Source organism: Ovis aries, chromosome 5 (genome assembly GCF_016772045.2).
Source record: "Ovis aries strain OAR_USU_Benz2616 breed Rambouillet chromosome 5, ARS-UI_Ramb_v3.0, whole genome shotgun sequence".
NCBI lineage: Eukaryota > Metazoa > Chordata > Mammalia > Artiodactyla > Bovidae > Ovis > Ovis aries.
Window position 1 is genome coordinate 49,795,695 of NC_056058.1, and position 27,948 is coordinate 49,823,642.

Below are 27,948 nucleotides of genomic sequence, written 5' to 3' on the forward strand. Positions count from 1 at the left end.
TTGAAATTCAGTAAGTAGTATTGAGACAGATTACCCTAAAAGACAGAAAAAACAATAAAGTTTATTCCCTTTCTCACAGTGTTCTTAAATACTGCACTAGCCTTCCATTCTTCCATGGCCTCTAAACCTGTGTATATGCTCTTCCCTGTTACTAAGTCACTGTTGCCCTTCCTGGATAACTTCCCATCTTTCAGAGTCCAGTCTTTCATAACCTTGCATCCCCCACCTAGAATTTTGAGTTCTTCTATTATGCTGTATTCTTCCTATGATATCTGTAACATATTTACTGTTAACAATTTAATTGCCTATCTTACCTTTAGGACCCTAGTTTTTTGAGGCTGAAATGGTATCCATCTCATCATAATTTCTGGCCCTGAGAAGGCCAAACACACAGAAGGTGCTTAATAATGAGTAACTGAAAGGCTATAGTGCTAATTGTTAGGTGAAATGAAACTTTAGAAGTCCCTTGATTTAACATGTCCATGAAAAAGAGCTAGCTTACATTATATATATATATATATATATATATATATATATTTTTTTTAGTTGAAGGATAATTGCTGTACAATATTATGTTGGTTTCTGCCAAACACCAACATGAATCAGCCATAGGTGTACCTATGTCCCCTCCCTCTTAAACCTCCCCCACCATCCCACTCCTTTAGGTTGTTATAGAGCCCTGGTTTGAGTTCCGAGTCACACAGCAAATTTCCACTGGCTATCTATTTTACATATGGTAATATATATGTTTCCATGTTACTCTCTCCATACATCCCACCCTACATCCATAAATCTGTTCTCTGTCTGTCTCCATGGTTGCCCTGCAAATAGGTTCATCAGTACCATCTTTCTAGATTCCACATACATGTTAATATATGATGTTTGTTTTTCTATTTCTGACTTACTTCACTCTGTGTAATAGGCTCTAGGCCCATCTACCTCATTATAACTGATTCAAATGCATTCCTTTTTTATGGCTAATATTCTATTGTATATATGTATCAGAGTTTCTTTATTCATTTATCTGTTGATGGACAACTAGGTTGCTTCCATGTTCTAGCTATTGTAAACAGTGCTGCAGTGAACTTTGGGGTACATATACTTTTTAAAATTTTGGTTTCCTCAGGGTATATGACTAGGAGTGGGATTCCTGGGTCATATGGTGGTTTTATTCCTAGCTTTTTAGGAATCTCCATACCATCGTCCATAGTGACTGTATCAGTTTACATTCCCTCCAAGAGTGCAAGAGGGTTCTTTTCTCTACACCCTCTCCAGCATTGTTTGTAGATTTTTTGATAGCCATTCTGACCTGTGTGAGGTGCTATCTCATTGTAGTTTTGATTTACATTCCTCTAATAAGCGATGAGTATCTTTGGATGTGTTTATCAGCCATCTGTATGTCTTCTTTGGAGAAATGTCTGTTTAGGTCTTTTGCCCACTTTTTGATTGGCTTGTTTTTCTGGTATTGAGCTATATGAGCTGCTTGTATATTTTGGAAATTAATCCTCTGTCAGTTGTTAAATTTACTATTATTTTCTCACATTCTGAGGGTCATCTTTTTACCTTGTTTACAGTTTCCTTTGCTGTGCAAAAGCTTTTAAGTTTAATCAGATCCTACTTATTTTTGTTTTTATTTCCATTACTCTAAGGAGAAATACAACATCACCACAGATGGTGACTGCAGTCATGAAATTAACAGACACTTGCTCCTTGGAAGAAAAGTTATGACCAACCTAGACAGCATATTAAAAGGCAGAGATATTACTTTGCCAACAAATGTCCGTCTAGTCAAAGCTATGGTTTTTTTCAGTAGTCATGTATGGATGTGAGAGTTGGACTATAAAGAAAGCTGAGCGCTGAAGAATTGGTGCTTTTGAACTGTGGTGTTGGAGAAGACTTTTGAGAGTCCCTTGGACTGCAAGGAGATCCAACCAGTCCATCCTAAAGGAAATCAGTCCTGAATATTCATTGGAAAGACTGATACTGAAGCTGAAACTTAAATACTTTGGCCACCTGATGCAAAGAACTGACTCATTTGAAAAGACCCTGATGCTAGGAAAGACTGAAGGCAGGAGAAGGGGATGACAGGGGATGAGATGGTTGGATGGCATCACCGACTCAATGGACATGAGTTTGAGTAAACTCCGGGAGTTGGTGACGGACAGGGAGGCCTGGCGTGCTGCAGTCCTTGGGGTCTTGCAGAGCCAGACACGACTGAGTGACTGAACCGAACTCTAGGAGGTGGGTCATAGAGGATCTTGCTGTGATTTATGTCATAGAGTGTTCTATGTTTTCCTCTAAGAGTTTTAGATTCTGGCCTTACATTTAGGTCTTTAATCCATTTTGAGTTTATCTTTGTGTATGGTGTTGAGAGTATGCTAATTTTATTCTTTACACATAGCTGTCCAGTTTTCCCGGCAGCATTTACTGAAGAGACTCTCTTTGCCCCATTGTATATTCTTGCTCCCTTTGTCAAAAATAAGGTACCCGTAGGTGTGTGAGTTTATTTCTGGGCTTTCTATCTTGTTCCATTGGTCTATATTTCTGTTTTTGTGGCTTAGGGTTTTTTTTAGTGATTGAATTCTAAAACTCCTTTATTTGGCCCATGAGAAGGATTTAAAAACTCTGTGGCATGGACAATTTGCAAGAATAGGAGGCCTAGTGATTATGATTGTGATTATCAGAAACAGCTTAACATGGCATATAAACAAGTGAACATAAAAAACTAGTTTGTGAACTAGGTCTTAGAAAATGCTTTGAAAGCCACTGGTTCAGACAAAATAGGAAGTTCAAATGAGGATCTCTACATCAAGGACATTTATGTTTCTATTTTGAGGCACAGTAGGCATCTGTAATTACCTCAAAAGAGGAAAAGAGTTTCCCAATTAGGGAAATCATAGGCAGAGGATTAAATACTATCCACAGAGCTACAAAGAAACTGCCTCAGTATATCCTTCAGGAAGCCACCATTACAGTCAAGTACCTATATACTTTGATCTAATATCAAGGAATTTAGAATTTATTACATGTATATAGGCCATCAAAGCTGGAAGTTCATGTAATCTCTACTTCAAATGGTAGTATTTAAAAGAAATCCAAGCTGCATAATATTTTCACAATAGGTTGTCACATTAAATCAAGTTTTAATCACTTCATTGAATCTACTCTGCCAAGGTCACAAAGGACCTCCATCTTTGAACCTCAAGTTTCATCTCACTAAATACAGCTGTATTGCCTTCTTCCTTCTTGACACAATTTCTCCACATGACTTTTGGAACACTCATCTGATTTTCTATGACCAACTGGCTACTCCCCCTGTCTCCTTTGCTGACTTCTCTCCATTTCCTAGACCTCAAAAGGCTGACGTACCCTAGCATTGGCCCTCTTTTCTAACTACATTAATTCCCTAAGTGATCTTATCAAATTTCATTGCTTTATAGTTTTCCTAATCTTTTCTCAAGTCTTTCTAGATGTGATATCCCCCCATAAGTCCACAGACCCAAATAACTAGTAGCTCAATCAACAGAACTTATGTTTAACAAGCATTTCAAATTGTGCATGGCCACAATTCTCAATCTTTTTCATACTAAAACTAACCCTGAACTTCCCTAACAGTAAATGGCACCACCAATACCAAAAATACCCCAAACAGAGGGCCATTTTCTTTAACATTATATAAGACCATTATCAAATCATGTCAAATTTTATCTTTAAAATATGAATCAAATCCAACCAATTTATGTTAACTCCAGCACTTATCACCCTAATTCACACTATCACTATTTAAAATTAATTGGAGGATAATTACTTTATAGCATTATGGTGGTTTTTGCCATGCATTGACAGGAATCAGCCACAGGTGCACATGTCCCACCCATCCCGAACACCCCTCCCATCTCCCTCCCCAACCCATCCCTCTGGGTTGTTCCAGAGCACTGGCTTTGAGTGCCCTGCTTCATGTATCAAACTTGCATTGGTCATCTATTTTACATATGGTAATGTACATGTTTTAATGCTATTCTCTCAAATATCTCACCCTCACCTTCTCCCACATAGTCCAAAAGTCTGTTCTTTACATCTGTGTTTCTTTTGCTACCTTGCACCATCATTACTGTCATTCTAAATTCTATATATATGCATTAATATACTGTATTAGTGTTTCTCTTTCTGACTTACTCTGTATAATAGGCTGTTTCATCCACTTCATTAGAACTGACTCATATGCATTCTTTTTTTACAGCTGAGTAATATTCCATTGTGTATATGTCCCACAACATCCTTACACGTTTGACTGCCAATGGACATCTATGTTGCTTCCATGTCCTGGCTATTGAAAACAGTGCTGCAATGAACACTGGGGTACATGCGTGTCTTTCAATTCTGCCCAATTTCTGCAATGGCCTTCTAACTGGGATCCCTTCTTATACCCATACAACAACCAGACTTATCTTTTTTTAAAATTTCATTCGGATCTCCATTCAAAACCCTCTGGGTTTCTCATCATCCCCTTCTTTTTAAATTTTTTATTGGAGTATAGTTGATTTACAGTGTTATGTTTAAGATCTACAGCAAAGTGAATCAGTTATACATACACATTTATCCCCTTCTTAAAGATTCTTTCCCCATGCAGATCATTACAGAGTATTGAGTAGAGCTTCCTGTGCTATACAATAGGTTGTTATTAGTCATCTATTTTATATAGTGTTTGTACTTTAATCCCAAACTTCTAATTTATCCACTACCCTAATCCCTTGTGAGCATAAGTTTGTTTTCTACACCTGGAACTATGTTTTAAAATTTCATTTATTTATTCAGGGCTGCACTGAGTCTTCGTTGCTGTGTGGGCTTTCTCTAGTTGTGGCGAGTGGGGGCTACTCTTCATTGCGGTGCGTGGGCTTGTCTTTGCAGTGGCTTCTCATTGCAGGGCACAGGCTCTAGGCATGGGAAGCTCAGTAGTTGAAACTTGTAGGACAGTAGTTGTGGCACACAGGCTTAATTGCTCCTTGGCATGTGGGATCTTCCCAGACCAGGGATAGAACCCGTGTCCCCCGCACTGGCAGGTGAATTTTTAACCACACCAAAGAAGTCCCTCTATTTCTGTTTTGCAGATAAGTTCATGTGTACCTTTTTTCTTGAAGATTATACATATAAGCAGTATCATATGATATCTCTGACTTATTTCACTCAGCATGACAATCTCTAGGTCTATCCATGTTGCTGCAAATGGCTCCCTATAGGCAGAGACTTTGTACTGTGTACCCAGAGCCTAGAAGAGGGTCTGACACTTAACAGATGATTAATAAGTATCTGCTGAGTAAATAGGTGAATCAGAGAGTATATTTTTCTGAGTATTTTTTTTAAACTTTGGTATCAGATATTATAACCTGGTAAAACAAAGATACAATGATTATCTGACACCTATCTTTGTAACTACATGCTAGAATCATACTTAGAGCCTCATCCACCCCATTTTTTTTCACATGACTAATCAGTTCAGTTCAGTCACTCAGTCATGTCCAACTCTTTGTGACCCCATGGACTGCAGCACAACAGGCTTCCCTGTCCATCAGCAACTCCTGGAGCTTGCTCAAACTCATGTCCATTGAGTTGGTGATGCCATCCAACTTATTCTCTCTTGTCCCCTTCTCCTCCTGCCTTCAATCTTTCCCAGCATCAGAGTCTTTTCCAGTGAGTCAGCTCTTTGCATCAGGTGGCCAAAGTATTGGAGCTCCAGCATTAGTTCTCCCAATGATTATTCAGGGCTGATTTCCTTTAGGATGGACTAGTTGGATCTCCTTGCAGTCCAAAGGACTCTCAAGAGTCTTCTCCAACACCACAGTTCAAAGGCATTAATTCTTCAGTGCTCAGCTTTTTTATAGTCCAACTCTCACATCCATACATGACTACTTGTTCAGTGACTTACTACTTCAGTTTTTAAGAGATAATCCTGGTTTCTATAGGGAGATTATATTAACCAGTTTTAAGCACTTGTTTGCATCCTAGTGTAACATGAATGAAGTTTGGTATATGCACAGAAAATTTATAACAGAATGCTACAGAAACAAAGGTGTGTAATACAACTCCATCAAAGTGGAATTTATCTGTAAGATTAATGATGAAATAGAATCAAATCATGCTTTCTAAAAAATGTTGATCTATCCTAAAATACTTTACTCTTGGTCTACCCATCATTAGCTTTAACAGAGTATCATACTTCCTCATGAATTGAATTTATTAATGAAATGGTCCTTTAAAAACAAGCTTGACAGAAATTTAATGACTGAAGGAGAGAAAATGCAATGCCGCATAAAATTTAGTTTAATGGTCTCCAGAAAAAAATTTAATTTTACTAGTTTGAGACTGAAACATAAATATGTGGAGAAAGGGCATGTCCAATTAATGGGATTTCTGGCAGCCTGCCCAAGAAGACTCTGCAAAGTCTTACAAAACAAGGTAAAACACCCCTCTGGAGCCAGTGGTATGCTTGTCCAGAATGCAGAGGGCTCCGCCTGACAATAAATTAACTTTGTACAGCATGCTTTATTGCTCTGCCCTGTGTTCTGGCAGGCTTTTTCTCATTGTCTCGCTCCCTGAGTGGCTTTTCTGTTTTAAAGACCGACTCAGTCAGACTCTTAGTCTTTCATCTTTTCCTTTCCCTACCCCCACCCCATTTTTGTCCCTAGAGTATGGAAGCAAGAGCAGAGCCTTTTGTTGTTGTTGTTCATGTTCCAGCATACTGAGCCATTACTGGCCCTGAGAAGGGTACTGGTTCTTTTCTCTTTCAAACCTTCATAGGTTTATCTGTGTTGTAACCAAGTTACCTCTGACTCTCCCAATCCTCTGAAGCTAGTAATCACAAATATCCATGCCTTCTGAGGGTGGGCTGCTTCTTATCCCTGCTGCCTCCTGGGAAAACCTGCAATTCCCTCTGCAGCTCCAAGTAAGGGGACACGAGAGCAGCCCCCGATCCAAAGCTGACAGGGCAGGAGTCCTGGTGAGTTCTGCACTGCTGCTCTTCCTCCTTCACATCTTCCTTCCTTGGTCTATATTTGAAGAACCTAGTAAATTAATTTCCCCCGGGGCAAGGGATGAGAGGAAGTGGGGGTGAAGGAAGGGAGTGTCTGGGGGGCAAAAAATGCAGTCGATTCGCCCTCTGCTGGTTCAAGGTATGAATTATTGCTGCCTAAACAGTGGGAAAAGAGAAAGCAATCCATACCACACCAATAAAGTACAGCTATAAATCAGCTTCATTTAGCTTATTCGTTCATCTTTAACAGCTACTTTTCCCCATAAGCTCTACATGCTGCCCCAACACTGAGACTTAGAGTGTTCTAAACACTAGACCTAGCTAATATGTTACACTGCCCTGAGCCCATTTTCATTTGCCCTTGGGTTTTGCTGTTCTAAGATGTGAATTAAAACCTGCAAATGTGCTGTTTCGTTTGTTGCTAGGCAACTGGAAAGATGACACCTAAACCGTCACCTTCCAGAGCACACTTGTGTTTCAGTCCAACCTCTCTCAAATAGTAATTTCATGTGAAGAAAAAGAGCTGCTGTTTGGGTTCTTGAGACTAACTAGAAAACTGTGCAGAAAAAGCAGTCTGTCCTCATGCCGGATTCTTAGAAAAGCTGACAGGCAGCTTTGTGCAAGAAAAGGGATTGGCCGCCATAACTCACACGGACTTTTGTTCCGCCTTCGTTGTCTTACGTGTTGTGTCGGAATAAACCAACACACCAAGGTTGGTTAATCTATTGTCTCTCGCACAGCAAGATAGTATTTACAAGAATGCACTTAGAATCTGATGGGCAGTGAGAAGGCAAACCCAGGGTTTTGCATTATGAAATATTATTTGAAATGAACTGCTTCCTCTGCCAGCCTTTATGTCCCAAATCAAGAGCTTTCCCCCTCCATATCTGGCATTGTAGACTAGTCAGTCACGCAGCCTTTGGAACCAGTTGGGATTGGCCAATTCCTTTGTCAGGTGAAAATCTCTGCAGCGAGTCATGGGACTAAATTGGGCGGTGTCGCTGTCCGCGTCGGTGGTGCTGAACTCTAGGCGTGGCCAGAGAGGGTTTCTTTGCATGACAACTTCCGGTAGGGCGGGGTCAGGTTCACTCTCCAAAAAGTGGATCCATCTGCCATCTGGTGGTAAATAAGGAAAATGCTTTTGATAAGTTCAAAAAGGACTTTAGATTGAGACCTTAATAAGGTTTTGGAATATTGAACCTTAGGAAGTGATTTGGGGGAGAACTGGCTATTTTTAAAAGTCACAGAAGTATAGGAGAATTGATAATTCCGAGAGTGATCTCGCACTTCTACCACCTCCCAAGTAATTTGCAAATATGTTTAAAATTTCCCGATCATTTCTTTCAGTATATCTTGCTATTAGAAAAGTATCTGTTTTTATAGACATTTAGAAATAGTTAGTAAAATATTCCCAGAGTACATTTTACAGAAAGAAATGCTTTCGAAGCTGCATTAGCCAAATACATTCAAGAAAGTTTCTGGAAGAAAAAAAAAACCCTGTAATTATAACTAGGAAGTGGTTACGAGGTCATAAGGATTCTAAAAGAAAAACTCATGTTTCTTATTTTCTTCCAGGACTAGTATATAAACTATCAGAGTTGGCAAGATAGGAAAGTCATGGTATGCTTATGTTTACCCCATATATTTTCACTGTGTGTACTTTTACAGTCACTGGGAAATTTGTTCATTTAACTTCAGATGGGGAGTCCCTGAAATCAATCAGGTTGCTGAGTAAGTATTCTTTTGATAATGAGAATAAAAGGAGAAAGAGGTTAATGGTGTGCTTCTTTCAAATGTTATATTTATAAAAATACTATGAAAAGGTGGGTACTTTTGAGGCTGTAATGTCAAAATCCCAACTGACTTCAAAATTTCAATGTTTTTGATGGTAACCTCTTGTTCCTTATTAATTTCATATCACTCTCCCCATAATTCCGAAACAAGTCACTGCTTTATAACCAGAGGCTTACTATATGATCTGTGGGTTACAGTGTAAAATCACTTCTAGCAAACTAAGTAAAAATGAATTTCTTTCTTAAACTTGGCAACCTCAGAAAAAGAACTATCCAAGTGGCACACTTGGCTTTGTCAGCCAACACACTTTAGTATTGTTATGTTTTCTCATTTACTCTTCTTGTGTTTTAAAACATAAAACATTTTTTAAAATACTGATTTTAATAAAAATTTAGGTATTAAGTGTGGGGAAAATTACTTGAATTATCATCGATAAAGGAGATAAACTGGTCAGAGTTTAAGAGAAGAATTAACGTTCTAACCTAGACTCCATTTGGTTACAATGGGAAGTTTCTCAAACACCTGTCAGATTTCATGGAAAGAGACCTATAACCTTTCCTACCAGAGTCAACATGGGTATGAAAGCCATTTGTTTAAGAATGTAATATAAATGGTACTGGTTTATATTAAAGCTTCTTATGTTACTGTGGAAGACAGAAAGATTATACGTACATGCACGTGGTAAACCATAAGGGGTACTGTCATTTAAAGCAACAGATGGTAGGTGAAAAGCAGCTGCAGTAAGCTGAGCTGCCTAAGATAGATATCTATACCCTTAAAGCCTCTTGTTCCTGTCAAATGGAATAAGAAACCTAAAATGCGTGAAAATAAACAATGAAAGGACAACCCTAAAATAACAATAAAGTCTAAAACTTCAGGTGTGAACTCAGTGTTTTAAAACGTGCTAAGAAAGTTTGTTTTTTTTACTTATGGAGTACATACAAAAGAAAATAGAGGGTATCCCAGATACTGATACACTTATAAATATGATTAGAAGACTATTTCAAGCTTGAATATAATAATAGAAACAGCCAATTGGCATATTAGCCAGTACTGCAGTTACACGTGTGTAGTAATATAGTTCATTTTAAAAAATCCTGTGTGCTCCACATAGTCTTCCTCCCTCATCCCTAAGCCCTGGCAACCATTTTTTTTTTTTTTTACTGTTTCTGTAGTGTTGCCATTTTTAGAATTACAGCTGGAATCATAGTATACAGCCTTTTCAGGCTGGCTTCTTTCACTTTGTTAGGATGCATTTAAATAGGGTGCACTTAATTTTCCTCCATATCTTTTCATGGCTTGATAACTCATTTCTTTTTAGTGCTGAATAATAAAGACTAATTCACTATCTGGATATATCACAGTTTATTAATTCACCTATTGAAGGACATCTTAGTTGCTTCAAGTTTTGGCAATTATGAATAAAGCTGTTATAAACAAATACCAAGGATCATGACTGCCAAATCTTACTATAAAAACAACATGTTTCAGTATACACATAATGAGTAAATATATTGATAGTGTTAGGAACCAAAGATTCTCACTTTGGTACAAGGCTAATATAAATATCAACTGGGGGATGGAAAGGAAAAAACCTGTTTTAGTGGACTGAAAATATAAATACCATGATTATACATAAACATACCACAGATACTTGTATATGTTATACAAGTATCAAGTATACAAGTATATATTAACATAGGCAAGTATCACCCATGGATGTTGGAAAGCACTGAGTACTAAAATTGTTTGGAAACAGGATATTCCTAGTTTTTCCCTTCCTGTCTTATGACATATGTACTATATAAGTACAAGGCAAACAGCATAACGACTTGACTTACATCATGAAATGATTATCAAAAAGTTTAGTGAACATTCATCATCTCATGTAGGTATAAAATGAAATAGGAAAAAAAATTCCATATGATGAGAACTCTCAACTTTCACATATAAGGCAGTGCTAAATTATACTAATCATGTTGTATATTACATCCCTAATACTTACTTATAACTGGAAGCTTCTAACTTTGAACCTTCTGATTACCTTCATACAATTCCCCCTCCCACCCCAGCCACAAATCTGATCTCTTTTTCTGTGACTTTGTTTTTTTTTTTTGAAGTATAGTTGACTTACAACACTGTTAGCTCCTGGTAACCACCACAGTGATTTAATATTACATAGTGGAGATGGTGAAGGAAAGGGAAGCCTGGCATGCTGTAGTCCACGGGGTCACAGAGTCGGACACGACTTAGCAACTGAACAACATTGACTATTCCCCACACAGTGTGTTTCATCCTCTTGACTCATTTACTTTGTAACTGGAATTTATACTTCTTAATCTCCCTGTACTCCTTACTCTTCCTCACCTATTTCTTTCATCCCCCACCCTTCCCCCTGGAAATCACCCATTTGTTCTAGCTGTAACTGTTCCTGCTTTGTTATGTTTGTTAACTTTTAAGATTCCACATGTAAGTGAAATCATATAGTTTCTGTCTTTCTCTTTTTTCACTTAGCATAATACTTTCTAGGACCATCCGTGTTGCCACAAATGCCACAATTTCATTCTTTTTTTGTGGCTAAGGCAAGAATACTGGAGTGGGTAGCCACTCCCTTCTCCAGGGGATTGTCTTGACTCAGGTACTGAACCTGGGTCTCCTGCATTGCAGGCAGATTCCTTACCATCTGAGCCATCAAGGAAGCCCCAATATTCTAAGTCACACCCCTACAGCCACCCACCTACCACATCCTCTTTATCCAGGCTGCTTCCATATCTTGACTACTGTAAATAAGCTGCAGTGAACATAGGAGTACATATATCTTTTCTAATTAGTGTTTCTGTTTAGATAAATACCTAGGAGTGGAATTTCTGGTCATATGGAAGCTCTACTTTTAAGTTTTTGAAGAATCTCCATACTATTTTCATTGTGGCTGTACCAATTTTCATTCCCACCAACAGCGCACAAGGGTTCTCTTTTCTTCACATGATATTCACATAGTTTTGAAGCATCCCTCCAAAGATAAATAATCATGAAAAGTTAAAAGGTGGTACCTTTCAAATTGAAAGGTTTTTGAACACTGTTTTGTAACAAAATTATGTCAAACTTAGTATCATCAGTAATGGGATGAAATGACAGTATATGCCTTGTGATGTAATGCATAGAAAATACAACATCTCCAAGGCAGTACTGATTTCAAAATATTTCACCTGAACGAAGACACAATGCCCAAAATGAGGGATATGCTGTAAAATGACTCTTTAAGACAATGTCATGAAAAAAAAGTCAAATATTTTCTTTGAACTGTTCTAGTTTAAAGGAAACTAGAAACACATGACATTTGAATATGCAAAGCTTGATTATGTCCAAATTAAAAAACAGCCCCAAAGGGCATTATTGAAACAATGGAAGAAATCAGAATATTGAACACAATACTGGGTAATAGTGTTCATGTTGAATTTGCTGAGTGTGATAACTGTATTTGAAGTCACATGGCAGAATGCCCTTGTTTGTAAGACATACATGTTGAGATATTTAGGGATGATATGTTAAAATGTGTGCAACTAGCTCACTACAAAATTCAGTGTTTACATACTCTGTGTGTGTGTGTGTCTGTGGTCGGTTGTCTCCAACTCTTCAGTCCGTGGAATTTTCCAGGCAAGAATACTAGAGTAGGATGCCATTCTGTCAGCTTTCTTTCTTTTTGCTTTCTCCTCCCTCCTTCCCTTTCCTTCTCATAATGCAGCACAAAACTTAATAGCTCAAAACAACATGACTTCTCACTCATACCTCTGGAGGTAAGAAGACTTAGGCTGAGATGAGCTGCGCTTGGCTTTAGTATACAGGTTGTGTCCAGTGTTGTTCCATCCTCATCCTTGAATCAGTGGGCTATCCTGAAAATGTTCTCACAGACATGGCAGAAGAACAAGAGGGCAGTTACTGCAGCAGCATATTTCAAGCCACAGGTTACTTTACTTGGTGTATTAAGTTTCCTAGGATTGCTACAACAAATTACCACAAACTGGGTGGCTTTAAAAAGCAAACCTATATTCTCTCGTTGTTTGGAGGCTGAAAGTCTGAAATCGAGGTGTCAGCAGGGCCCTGCTCCCTCCGAAGACTAGGGAAGGATGCTTACTTACCATTTCCTAGCTTCTGGTTGTTGCCAGTGATCCTTGGCATGCTTTGGCTCATAGCAGCATCAGCTCAGTCTCTTAGCTTCATCATTACATGGCCTTCTTCCCTATGTGTGTCTGCATGCCTCTATATCTCTATAAGCATATCAGTCATCAGACTTCGAGTTTGCCCTAATTCCATATAAGTTTATCTTAACTTGATGATATCTGAAAAGGTCACATTCACAGATACTAGAAGTTAGGATTTAAACACAGTTTTCTGAAGGACACAATTCAATGCTGTCTGCTAATATCCCATTGGCCAAAGGAACTCATAGGGTCAAGCCCAAAATGGAAAATTGAACTAAACCCATTGTGAGGGTTTGGTATAATTCACATGGCCAAATTCAAGAATTTAACAAGGAGAGTGACTTTTTGAATAATAAATGTGTATATGTACATATAATGCATGATGTACATAATATATATAGACATACGTGTGTATATATATATATATATATATATATGAGAAAAAGTGAACAAATGGAGCTAAATTGGTGAATCTAGATGGTTACTTATTATGTCAAATATCAATAAGTCTGGACTTAGGTAAGGAGTTGTTTTAAAAGACTACTGTAATACCAGAACTCACTGATCACAAAATCTGCAAATGTCTCAAACAGAAAAAAAAAGTTTTTTAAAAATAAAATTAGGAAGAGGTGTTATGTTAGTCGCTCAGTCATGTCCAACTCTTTTTGACCCCATGTACTACAGTCCACCAGGCTCCTCTATCCATAAAATGCTCCAGGCAAGAACACTGGAGTGGGTAGCCATTTCCTTCTCCAGAGGATCTTCCTGACCCAGGGATCAAACTCAGGTCTCCTGCATTGCAGGTAGATTCTTTACCATCTAAGCCACCTGGGAAGGGAGAGGTAGGCAGGGCTAACAGTAACTTCGTGTGGGAGTATGGCAAGGGGATACAGCAAGCAGATAGTATAATCAGGGTGTTGGAACAGGAGTATTTTTCCCTCTATGGTTGATCAATTCTCTGAATGAATCATTAAGTAGGGGATGTCTGTATTTCAGGACTTGAGTTTGGAGATGAGTTAAAGTTCAGGGGCCTAGGAGGAGAAGAGAAGTCTAACTAAAATTTGGTCAAACCAAATTATAGTTAAGTAATGGGTAATTGTCAAAACTCTTGTAACTCTTCTGTAGGTTTAAATTATTTCAAAATAAGATTTTTTAAAAGCTTAAGAGTTAATACTTAGCTACAGTTTTGGAATGCATTTTTTATTCTCCCAAAACATCAAGATATTTTCCTAGCTTTACTTTGCTCCTCTTTCCAGTAACCAGACTTTGAGTAAAGACCCTGACATTACAGGCTAGTAGGCTGTAGATTTATTTGGTCCTAATTTTACCTTCACTGGAAAGAATAAAAACTTCCTTAAAAAATACCACAATGTTTAAAGGGCCCAAAGTTTTTCAGAGGAGAAAGTAAGTAGTTTGTAATTTAATCCCATCAAGCAGATATTAATACATACCCGGGGAACTAACTAAACAAATTAAGATTCAGAGGAACCAATTAAAGAGCAGCATATTCTTATATTTCAAGTTGCAAGAATTCTTAAAATTTATGAGTCTTGAATGAGTTACTTAGAAATTGACTGTATTAAGATTCCTAGGTGGTGACTATAGTTAATAACACTGAATTGTATATTTGAAAACTGCTAAGAGAAAAGGTCTTCTAAGTTTGTTCTTTCTTGTGATGAGAACTTTTAACTATGTGTGGTGATGAATGTTAATTAGACGTACTATGCTGAGCATTTAGCAATATATATTGAATCAAGTTGTATACCTTAAACTCATAATGTTGTATCAATTATATCTTAATCTAAAAAAAAAAGACTTAGGATGCAATAAGCTACTGGTTAATGAGTTAATCACTGGGAGAAATACCTCCTTTTTCAATAAAAACTCTATAGCTATATATTAAATATAAAAATAAGCTCTATATCAACTAAGGATAAGCATTTCTCTTTTTCTTAATGATAAAGAGATACTCAGGACTCAGAGAAGGCAATGGCAACCCACTCTAGTACTATTGCCTGGAAAATCCCATGGACCGAGGAGCCTGGTAGGCTGCAGTCCATGAGGTTGCTAAGAGTCAGACATGACTGAGCGACTTCACTTTCACTTTTCACTTTCATGCATTGGAGAAGGAAATGGCAACCCACTCCAGTGTTCTTGCCTGGAGAATCCGAGGGACAGGGGAGCCTGGTGGGCTGCCGTCTATGGGGTCGCACAGAGTCGGACACGACTGAAGCGACTTAGCAGCAGCAGCACTCATAGTTAGAATATAGGAATAACTACAACAAATTAATAGGAAAAAGACAATCCATATTAAAAAAAAAGGGCAAGAAAACTGAACAACACTGCCCCAACCAAAGGTTATCCAGACAACCAAATATATTCTTAAATAGTGCCCTACTACATCACTAATTAATAATCAGAAATGCAAATTAAGCCTACAATGAGATAGCAAAAATGGTTAAAATTTAAGATTAGTAATGTCAAGTATTGGTAATAATTAGAATAACTGGAAGTTATCCTGCTGATGAGAGTGTAATTGGTACAAGTTCTTAGAAAGCAGTTTGGCAGTATTGGATAAAGCTGAAGAGAGCAAACCCTATGACACCAATGCCACTTCTAGGTATATACCCCCTCCTTCAAATGTATACACTTGTGTACAAAGTGACATGCATAATGACAAACTTCTATGAACAGCAGAACAATAGAATGACTAAATGAGTTTTTGCTGTATTCATGCTGAAAAAGACAAAAAATAGTCTGTGACAGTTAGGAGCTAGCCTGATACTCAGAGCCAGGCTGTGTTGTTCTCGTGTTGAACAAAAACAGGTTCACAGAATAACAATATTAGAAATGGCTACTGTGTGATGGTGATGGATTAAGAGAAAAACAAGAAGATGCCACAAACAGGCATAAAGGTACATTTTCCAATCCACAAACATGACCAAGTATTTCTCTATCCTGGCTAATATGAATTACCAACTACAGTTTTAGCCTCCTCCCATTTTTTTCATTTTCTGCATGAGAATTATTAATATAGCCAACAATAAAATTCTGAGTTACTCCTAATTTTAAAAAACTTTTTTTTTCTTCTGCTTGAGACATTTGCAGATTTTGTGAAGAGTTCTGTTATTGCAATGGTCTTTTAAAGCAGCTTCTCCTTACCTAAGTCTATATTTGTTGATATTTGACATAGTCCTACTTCAAACCACCCCCAAATCACCTTTCACTCAATTAAATACAAGTCCTGAACTAAGTATCAATGAAAAGAGACCAGATTCTGAAGATTACCTACTGCACTTTTTTTTAACATTCTATATACTATATATAGTTGTTTTTGTTTTCCACAAAGGGAATAACGAGCATCAGACAGTGTCAGAAGGCAGATTCTAGTTCTTATATTGCTAGGAGTAGCTGTATGGACTGGGCAAGTGATTTAATCATTTGGGACTTAGTTTTTCATCTATTTAAAAAAAGAGGAGAGACTTACATGGTGGTCCAGTGCCTTAGACTCAGTGCTCCCAACACAGGCCGGCCCAGGTTAGATCCCTGGTCAGGGAACTAGATTCCACATACTGCAACTAAGAGTTTGAATCCTGTAACTAAGACCCAGTGCAATCAAATATTTTTCAAAAGGGGGTGGGGAGATGGACCTAATTTTTGTGAGTTGCATTCTTAAACATTCTATGATCTTATGACTATTAAAGAAACTCTGAACAAATACCTTGCACAATTTCTATTGGGCCATTTTCAATGTATGTAAGTAGTCTATTATTTAATTTCCTCTAAAATCTAAAGCCAAACATTTGTCTTCACTTCATTTATCTACTATATTATTTGGGAAGCAGATTTACATACTAATAATAAGCATGAATTGTGTCAGACAAAACTAAATTATCTTAATAAATTAATAAAACTTTATTATTATTATTTCATATTTACTAGGTAGAGGGCCCTAGGGGAATAACATAACTTCTCAATTTCATCTGTAAAAAAGAAATAATGAGTACTCCAGAGTTGTTGATGCAAGGGTTAAATCAGATAATGCATGTGAATTACTTACCACATACCAGTATATAGAAATATACCCAATAAGTACTAATTCCATCTCAATGATGAGTAACAAACCAGTTGCTGGTTTTTGAGGATTTGAGCATTCGAGGACTCCAGGGAAAAGAATGGATTTATGCATATCATGAGGCAAGTTGAACAGCTGCCCTATCCAATGTACCTACTGGACCCCAGTTTCCTGAAGGATGATGTCTGTCTGTCCTCTTTTCCTACTGATCATTTCCTCCAAGCCCCCACCCCCACCCAGCTGGTTCAGGCTTCAGAAGACTCTGCGGTATCTTTCTGCCTTTCCTTTGGTCTCCAGGCGCAGTGTGTGGGGTTTGCCCAGTACCTTAACACCTCCCTGTTCGCTGCAGCATCCCCAGCCGGCTCACAGACACGATGACTTCAGCCTTAAGCTCGCTTAACAAGTATCCTCATTGGCTTCTCAATTCCCAAGGGCTTTTTTTTTTTTTTTCCCCTGAAAGGGAAACGAAAGGTGAGTTTGCTGTTGCTTTGGCAACAAATTTCAACCTCTACCTAACTTTCCAGAATGAGAACATATCTATTAATACATTCGATAGACTGGGGACTGGGGAGTTGAGTTGCTCAACGTAATTTTTCTTCCAAGTTCAAAACAGCTCACCCAGCTCACCCAGCACTGCGGTTAGAGGCTAGCAAAACCGGAACCTGTTGGCAGAGAAGTTTAAAGTGTACCCGCAACAGGTGGCAGCTGCTGCTGAGAGTGCGCTTCTGAGAAAAGAATGGCGACTGCATGCAGGAAACTCCTGCAAAGCAGGCAAGTGGAAACTCTTCTCCTTTTTCTGTGCTTATCTAGGGGGGGTGCAGCAACCATTCGCTATTCAGTGGCAGAGGAGATGGAGAGCGGCTCATTTGTAGCTAATGTGGCTAAGGACCTGGGGCTGGAGGTAGGGAAGCTGGCTGCGCGCGGGGCGCGGCTCGTTTCCGAGGGCAATAAACTGCATTTCCGGCTCCACCGCAAAACAGGGGATCTGTTCGTGAAGGAGAAACTGGATCGGGAGTCACTCTGTGGCAAAGCCGACCCATGCGTTCTGCACTTTGAAGTAGTCCTGGTGGAGCCACTGCAGTCCTTTCGTGTGGAGGTCAGGGTATTTGACATCAATGACAATGCCCCGGTTTTCCTAAACAAGGAGCCTCTTTTAAGGATTCCAGAGAGCACCCCCCTGGGTTCACGGTTTCCTCTGCAGAGCGCCCAAGATCTGGACGTCGGACTCAACGGTCTCCAAAACTACACTCTAAGCGCCAATGAGTATTTCCACCTGCACACCCGCTTCCGCAGCCACGGGCCCAAATATGCCGAACTAGTGCTGGATAAACCCCTGGATAGAGAGGAGCAGCCGGAAGTCAACTTGACAATTACAGCTGTGGACGGCGGGTCTCCACCCAAGTCTGGCACCGCCCACATCCGGGTGGAGGTTCTGGACGTCAATGATCACGTGCCCCAATTCTCTCGACTGGTGTACCGCGCTCAGGTACCGGAAAATAGCGCCAACGGTTCCCTGGTGGCTACGGTGACTGCCACAGACCTGGACGAGGGCTCCAACAAGGAGATAACTTACTCTTTAGCTCAAAACCCAGAAGTAATTCTCCAGACATTTCAGATTCACTCTGAAACTGGAGAAATTCGACTAAGAGGGCCCCTAGATTTTGAAGTGTTTGAAACATACGACATTGACATTCAAGCTACCGATGGAGGAGGCCTCTCTGCCCACAGCAAAGTCCTGGTGGAAGTAATGGATGTTAATGACAATCCTCCTGAAGTTACAGTCTCCTCTGTGTCCAGCCCTCTCCCTGAGGACTCTCCACTACAGACTGTCGTGGCCCTTTTTTCTATCCGAGACCGGGACATTCGAGTGGGAGGAAAAATCACCTGCTTTCTCAAAGAAGACCTTCCCTTTGCAGTCAAACCTACATTCCGGAACTCCTACTCACTGGTCACTGACAGAGGCTTGGATCGGGAGGAGGTCTCTGGCTATAATATCACCCTTGTTGCCATGGATACTGGACCACCTACTCTGTCCTCGGAGACTGTGATAGAAGTGCTAATATCAGACATTAATGACAACCCCCCAGTATTTCAGGAAGATTCCTACATCTTGACTGTTAGAGAAAACAACAGCCCTGCAGTTTTTATTGGCAAAGTCCTTGCTGAGGATCTAGATTTGGGTGAGAATGCCAAAGTAACATATTCCCTGTTGCCTCCAAAAAGTGGAGATCTATCAGTCTTTGCTTACATCTCCATAAATTCAGACAATGGGAAACTCTATGCATTGAGAACAATGGATTATGAGGCCATTCAACATTTTCAGTTTGTGGTAAAGGCAACTGATGGGGGCTTCCTGTCACTGAGTAGCCAGGTTACTGTCAGAGTGGTTGTCCTGGATGACAATGATAACCGTCCAATGATCTTGTACCCACTGCAAAATGGCACTTTGCCCTGCAATGACCTGGTGCCCAGGTCTGCAGAGGCAGGCTACCTGGTGACCAAGGTGGTGGCAGTGGATGGTGACTCGGGCCAGAATTCTTGGCTTTCATATCATCTATTTAAAGCCACTGACCTTGGGTTATTCTCTGTTCAGCAACAAAATGGGGAAATCCGTACATTGCGGCAGGTATCTGAGAGAGACCCCATGATGCAGAAACTGGTCATTCTTGTTCAGGATCATGGCCAACCAGCTCTTTCTACTACTGTCTCACTTAACATTCTCCTGGTAGATGGCTTTTCTGAGCCCTATCTGCAGTTTCGGGATACATTTAAGCATCCTACAAGGGTAAATCCATCTACTAAATATTTAGTCATTTCTCTGGCTGTGCTTTCCTTTCTCTTTCTCCTCTCTGTCACAGTGATCTTCATTATACATATCTGCCAGAAGATAAAACACAGAGAAAAGTTCACAATTCAAGAGCATTTCTATGATGACTGCAATTTCTCTAACAACCTGGTACAAGGAGGAGCCAGTGGACCCATATCGCAGCCTTGTCCCTATGAGATGTGCTCAGCCACTGGCACTAGCAATAGTGAGTTCCGGTTTCTTAAGCGCTTTATGCCCAACTTCCCTTTCCCCCACGGAAATGGAGAGGCAAAAACAGAGGCTGGCTCCAGATTACCACTAGATTCTGATAGGAACAGGTCTCGGGGGTCAGAGGGCCAAGACCAAGTATCTGATGACTATATGTAACCATTACCCATGTCTCCTGTGGAAGTTCACTAGTTCTGGCTCTGGAAACAGTTCCATAGATACTGTGTTATCTTGCCTTTAAGTTATTTTCTGTTAGAAAGTTACACATGCTTAGGGGAAGAGAACTAGCTTCTAGTTTTGATGTATCAGAAAGCAGTCAGGTTGAGAAGTAGAAATATAGTTTATCATTATTCAGAAATTTCTAGATTTTTATCCCTTGATGAGTAGAGATCATTTCTGAATCAATGTCTTGTACCACCATTCACAATCATGCAAATGTCTGGTGAATGGTGGTCCTCAATAGATAACTAGATGGGAGGAAGGATAAAGAAGAAAAAGGATTTGCCTTATTTGCAGATATAAAGACAGATATAAGGATAAGGAGATTCAGTTCAGGAATGTTTGCTAAAATTAAGTTAAATTTCTTAATGGTTCTTGGGGAGCCTTAGGCAAGTCTTAGGTCTCTTTATACCTATCTCATTCCCCATCAGAGAATAGTTATTTGAATATCGAGAATGAAAAGTGGATAAGGAAAAAAACAGACTACAAACATCTACAGAAGATACTTGTGGCGGATTCATGTTGAAGTATGGCAAAACCAATACAATATTGTAAAGTAAAATAAATAAATAAACAAGATATTAAAGGAAAAAGAATTCATTAATACCAAATAAGTAGCCTTAAAAAAAAAGATTTTCACCTATTATCAGAGTTGATCTTAAGCCATTTTCCCCTCTGAGCATGCTGATGTGATGACATACATTGAGACTAAGAGGTAGTTCCTAGCATATCATTCATAAAATGGAGTAGGGAATCAAATTCAATCTATAAGCTATTTTAAGTTCTCTCATTCTAAACTTTAAAAACTGAAATTAAAATATTAACATTTCAAGGATACAATTAATATGACCAATTGTGCCTTAACTGTTTAAGAGTTTGCTTTAATGAGTCTGTAGTTATGTACCTTATTTTACATAACATGTAAACACAGACCCACAAGGGGTATGTTAAGCACAATATTTGTACCTGGTATTCCAAGGGTAGAGAAGCAGTACCTCTAGTTTGGGCAAATAGCTTCAATTACCTATTTAACTTTGAAATGCATATAAATCTACATTTCTACTGGAAGTTTCGAGTTACAACAAAAGTTTTTTAAAAGGATTTAAATTCCTTATGAGATAATTTTAGACTCATAAAACTGCAAGAATAGTATAGAGTTATCATATACCCTTCACCTGGCTTCCCTTGATGTTACCATCTTACATAACCATAGCACTGCTGCTGCTAAGTCACTTCAGTTGTGTCCAACTCTGTGTGACCCCATAGATAGCAGCCCACCAGGCTCCCCAGTCCCTGGGATTCTCCAGGCAAGAACACTGGAGTGGGTTGCCATTTCCTTCTCCAATGCATGAAAGTGAAAAGGGAAAGTGAAGTCACTCAGTCGTGTCTGACCCTCAGCGACCCCAAGGACTGCAGCCTACCAGGCTCCGCCATCCATGGGATTTTCCAGGCAGGAGAACTGGAGTGGGGTGCCATCGCCTTCTCCGAACCATAGCACAGTCAACAAAATTAAGAAATTAACATTGGTACAATTCTATTAACTAAACTAAAGATGTTATTCAGATTTTACCCTACTGTCCTTTTTCTTTTCAAGGATCCAATCTAGGATCTCACAATGAATTTAGTTTCTGCTATTCACCATCGTCCCTTAACCTTTTGTCTTTGATGACCTTGAGACTTTTGAAGAGTAATGGTCAGTTATTTGTAAAATTGAAAATTTCAGTTTCTTCCAGTTACACTGAGGTATAATTGACATAGCACTGTTTAAGGTATACAGCATATGATAACCACAATAAGCTTGTTGTTAACAAGTATGTCCCTCAATTCGACATTGTCTTTGTTTTCTCATAATTAGATTGTTCTGCATTACTGGGAAGAATATTACAGAAATGATACTGTGACCTTCTCAATCCATCATATCAGGGGGTACATGATGTCAAAATGTCTTATCTGGTAATGTTCATGTTTTTTTACTGGGGTAGAATATTAACCATTTTTAAGTATATAGGTCAGTAGTGTTAAACTGATGTCAATCTTGAGCACTTGGTTAAGATAATATTTACTATAATGTTACTATTTTTCCTCTTGTAATTAATATGGGGAGAGATACTTTGAAACTACAATGCAAATATAATGTTTCTGCTTTAACTTTTGCCCACTAATTTTAGTATCCATTACTGGCTGTTTCCTGTGGCAATTAATAACTGTGGCAGTGAATGGTGAATTTCTGATTCCTTTTACACTAATTAACTGAAATTTTTTAAAGAATGCTTGTCACTTCTCCTACATTTATATTTTACTCATTTCTTTATATATGGATTCATGGACATTTACTGTATTATTTGGACTATAACCCAATGTTACCGTTTTATAAGCAAACTCTTATCTGGGATGAAGAGCAGATTTTTAAGCCTGGAATTATCCATATAGAGCACAATTTATTAAAAATGAGTATTTCTTTGTAATACTATGTTACATTATCTTAAAGCAAACATAAAAATCTTTTAACTTGTTTATGTTTATAATGTTTTAACTCTCTTAAATTTCCATTAGTTATAAAATTAATAAATAGATATTAACTATGCAAATTTAAAATTAGACATATTTATATATTTATAGGCTAAGTATGATAGTTGTCATTTAAATATAGATTTACATGCTGAAATTAAAATGGAATTGATCTCTTTGTCTTTATTTAATTCTACCAAAGATAAAATATATGTATATATATTGCTTTCTGTGTCTATGCTTTTTGTTTTTATATTTACAGATAAATCTGTCTCATTCTCAAAAGCAAAATTTATCCATATAATTCTCATATATAAAGGTTTATTTTCTACAGAGTTGAGTATCAAAGTACGTGATTAATCACACATCCTCTACAGCCTAAAATTTGACCTCATTTCCAAATCTATATAACTTTTTATAATATTATAGAAATATTTGTGTTTATAGAACACTGAAACATAATATTAAAAAGTAAAAGTAACAAGTGTTTTGTTTCAACTGGTAAAGCAAGCTAATGTTTTTATGTACTGCACTTTTCTCTAAACAGAGATAATAGGTAAAATTTTAAATGCAAACACTAGAAATGAAGCAAACATAGCCACTACAGAAAGATTCCTGAAGTTATTCATTGTAGTATGTTTCAGACCTATGGAAGCTGGAATACAAAGACTACATGCTAAACCTTATAGCTAACAGGCTCAATGAAATCAACTGTACTATTTTGGATAAGTATTGTTTTGTACTATGTTGGATCAGAAGCCGAAGTCACTATTATAAGACCTGATTCTAGACCATGGCTGGGTGGTCTAGGGATAAATATTGGTGGGGAAAGAAAGGATAGAGAACATACTTTTTAAAACGTACTACTCATAATGCAATTTTTTAAAAAGATACTTGTAAAGATGATTTCAGGACTATACCCACAAAATAGATAATTAATTATGAGAGAAGCAAACCATGAGGCTGAAATAAAACTAGATTTTATATCTATACACACACACATATATATAAATGAGTAGAAATTTTAGAAATAAAACATTAAGTCATGCAATAAAACGTCAGTAGATGGTATAAAATTTAATATGGGAGTTACTGAAGAACAAATTAGTAAATTTGTATATAACTAAGGGATTCATCAATAACAGAACAAAAAGTAACAAACCACCCAAAACTTCATGGAGGGAGGGATATAGGCCTACCTCTTGAATATGTCAGCATCACAAATTCTTGGGACCAAGTTTTAAACCAGCCACAGAATACACAGAACACAGACTGAAAAAAACCCTAGTATAGACAGGCTCAGTTGATGATACAAAAGAAGAGAATGGAGGGAAAGAAAGAGAAAAGATAGTACTGACTCTGGTTCTTGCCAGATGCCAAATTAGCATGAGCTGCAGAAATCCTATTTCAAGATCGCAGGTCAGAACATCACCAACCTCTCAACAAAGAAAGCCCAGGACCGATTGGGTTAATGCATGAATTCCAAATATTTCAAGAATAATTATTAATCCTTCTTAAACTCTTTCAAAAAACAGAGAACATTTCCAAACTTACTTTACGAGGCCAATATCACCCTCGTACCAAAGTCAGACAAAGACACAAGAAAACCGCAAGTCAATATCCCTGGATGAATATAGATACAAATATCCTCAATGAAATACTAGCAGACCAAATTTAATAGCATATTAAAATATACACCATGACCAAATGGAATTTATCACTGGGTTGCAAAGATGCTTCAACATATGCAACGAATGTGACATAGTACATAAACAGAAGGAAGAACAAAATCACAAGATCATCCTGATAAGATCGAGGAGGCCTACAATGTGCTCAGTGGCCCATGCAAGCACGAAATCTTCAACTGCTGAGGGGTGGAAGGCCTGAAGGGCGGTGGCCCCAGCGGCAGGAGTAGTAGCGGCACTAATGGTATCTCATTCAGCTACAAATTCCATAGAGACTCTCATGCCATGTTTGCTGAGTTCTTCGGTGGCCAAAATCCCTTTGACACCTTTTTTTGGCAGCGCAATGGGGAGGAAGGCATGGACATCGATGACCTGTTCTCTGGCTTCCCTATGGGCATGGGTGGCTTCACCAACATGAACTTTAGCCACTCGTGTCCTGCCCATGAGCCCACCCAAAAGAAACAAGATCCCTCTGTCACCCATGACCTTAGGGTCTCACTTGAAGAGATCGACAGCAGCTGTAACATGAAGATGAAAATCTCTCATATGTGGCTGAATCCCGACAGAAAGAGCATCCACAATGAAGACAAAATCTTGACTGTGGAAGTGAAGCAGGGGTGGAAAGAAGGGACCAAAGTCACCTTCCCCAAGGAAGGAGACCAGACTTCCAACAACACTTCAGCTGATATCATCTTTGTTTTAAGGGACAAGCCACAAAATATCTCTAAGAGAGATGACTCTGATGTCATCAGGATCAGTCTTTGGGAGGCTCTGTGTGGCTGTACAGTCAATGTCCTCACTATGGACATCAGGACCATACCCGTTGTGTTCAAAGATGTCGTCAGGCTTGGCATGCAGTGAAAAGTTCCCAGAAAAGCCCACCCTCTTCCCAAGGTGCCCAAGAAACATGGGGACCTCATTATTGAGTTTGAAGTGATCTTTCTGGAAAGGATTCTCCAGATGTCAAGAACCATTCTTGAGCAGGTTCTTCCATTATAGTCAACCTGTGTTGCCCAAGGACTGACCAGGGACTGTTCCAGAGCTCAAGGATTTCTGGACTATTCTACCAGCTGTGGACCTGAAGGAGGGCTCAGGGATGGCTTTTGTACTACTGAATGTTTTCCAGAGAATATATTATAATCTTTCAAAAAAAAATCACATGATCATCCTAACAGATGCAGACAAAGTACTTGACAAAATTTAACACCCTTTCAGGATAAAAGCTCTCAACAAATTAGGTATATACAAGGCATTCTCCTCAGTACAATGAAGGCCATATAGTAAAGGCCCAAAACTAACATCATACAAAATGATGAAAAGTTGAAAGGTTTTCTTCTAAGATCTAGAATAAGGCCAAGATAAAGATGTCCACTCTCACCACTTCTATTCAATACAGTACTGGGAGTCCTAGCCAAGACCATTAGGTAAGAAAAAGAAATTAAAAAAACATTCAAATCAGATAGAAAAAAGTAAAATTATTTGCAGATGGCATGATCTTATGCACAGAAAAGCCTAGAGACTCCACATTAAACTGTTAGAACAAGTGAAATCAGTAAAGTGGCAGGATACAAAATCAATGTACAAAAATCAGTCGCATTTCTATGCACTAACAACAAAGTATCCAAATGAAGGAAATGAAGGAAACAATATATTACATTAGTAGAAAAATAATAAAAGAAGTAAACTAACAAGGAGGTGAAAGACTTGACACTGGAAAACTACAAAGCACAACTGGAAAAAAAAACGCAAATGGAAAACATCTTGTGTTTATGTACAGGAATATTAACATTGTTAAAATGTCTATTCTACCTAGAGCAATCTACAGATTTAGTATAGATCTATTAAAATCCTAATGGAATTTTTTTCAGAAATAAATGCTAAAATTAACAGAACCACAAAAGACCCCAAATAGCCAAAGCAATTTTAAGCAAGAAAAATAAAGCTGGAGGCATCACATTTCCCTATTTAAAAATACAGTTCAAAGTCACAATAATATAAACAATATGGCACTGGTATAAAAACAGATAAATTAACCAACCAAACAAGATAGAGAGTCCAGAAATAGAACTACTCATATATGGTGAGTTGATCTTTGACAAGGGTGCCAAGAATACTCAGTGGGGAAAGGACAGTGTCTTCAATAAATGGTTTTAGGAAAACTGGATATCCACATGCAAAACAATGATATTGGGACCTTATACCATTAAAAAAATTACCTCAAAATGGGTAAAGATGTAAATGTAAGAACTGAACAAGAACTCCTAGAAGAAAACCTAGAGAAAAGCTTCTTGACACTGGCCTTGGCAATTTCTTGGATATAATACCAAAAGCAGAGGCAGTGTGGGGACTTGAATCATAAACAGTTCACTACATTGATAAAACTTTCCCTAAATGAAACGAGTGGCTCACTGTGATTTATGCTGAAAACCTTTCCTTTTTAGAGCCAGGTAGAGGGCTCTACCACAGCCCAGTGAAACACCCTAGTTTCTGAGTTTCTAATGAGCTTCTCCAGCAGACAGCATTTCCCACATGTTGTCATAGTTCATCACTTGGAGGAATCAAATGTGACTTGTGTAACTCAACAGGGAGAGAATATTTAGACACTTTGCCTGCTTTCCTCCAGACTTCGCCCATGTCTCTTCATCCTTTGATTTAGTTTTGTACTTCTTTGTTCTAATATCTCTTGTTATTGTTTAGTCATTAAGTCATGTCCAACTTTTTTGTGACCTCATGGACTGTAGCCCACTAGGCTCCTCTGTCCATGGGATTTCCCAGGCAAGAATATTGGAGTGGGTTGCCATTTCCTTCTCCAAGGGATCTTCCCCAGGAATCGAACCCTTGTCTCCAGCACTGGCAGGCAAATTCTTTACTGCTGAGCCAACAGGGAAGGTCCTGTGTGACTCCTCCTAGCAAATCAAAGCTGGGGGTGGTCTTGTGGATGTCTGACGTACCCCTCATTTTATGATACTAAAACTTGTCTAGAAAAAAGGAAAAGCTATTTCCCAATATCATTATCAACAGATACAAAAATTCTAAATAAAATATTGGCAGAACCAATCCCAATTTCTTGGTCACTCTACCCCCTCCTACTGACTCTCTCCCTCCACCATTCCCAACCACCCTTTTTTAAAATTGACTGATGGAATGACTGAACTGAGAAAATAGCAATGATTAAACATTAGACACCAGGTTTCTCTGGTGGTTCAGTGGTAAGGAGTTCGCATACTAATGCAGGAGATACAGGTTTGATCCCTGGTCCAGGAGGATCCCACATGCCACAGAGCAGCTGACCCCGTGTGCCACAACTATTGAGCCTGTGCTCTAGAGCCCAGGAGTCATAACTACTGAGCCCATGTGTCACAATGACTGTGGCAACAACACATCACAATGAGGAGTCCATGCCACAC

The 27,948-nt window shown here is 38.5% G+C and overlaps 1 protein-coding gene and 1 pseudogene across 2 annotated transcripts in view; both read left to right on the forward strand.

Annotated features, from left to right (window-relative positions):
• The window catches only part of PCDHB1 (protocadherin beta 1), a 57,070-nt gene extending 33,988 nt beyond the window's left edge, over positions 1-23,082 (forward strand). Inside the window, exon 2 of one of the 2 annotated variants that reach the window (XM_004008885.6) lies at positions 17,393-23,082. In XM_004008885.6, the coding sequence (XP_004008934.2) occupies positions 17,832-20,288 (2,457 nt within the window). In that variant the 5' untranslated portion in view covers positions 17,393-17,831 and the 3' untranslated portion in view covers positions 20,289-23,082. The remainder of the gene's footprint in view (positions 1-17,392) is intronic. The other variant, XM_060416532.1, reaches the window with a different exon arrangement.
• Positions 23,083-24,793: 1,711 nt separating this feature from the next.
• On the forward strand, positions 24,794-25,540 carry LOC114115013 (dnaJ homolog subfamily B member 1-like; annotated as a pseudogene).
• Positions 25,541-27,948: the final 2,408 nt, after the last annotated feature.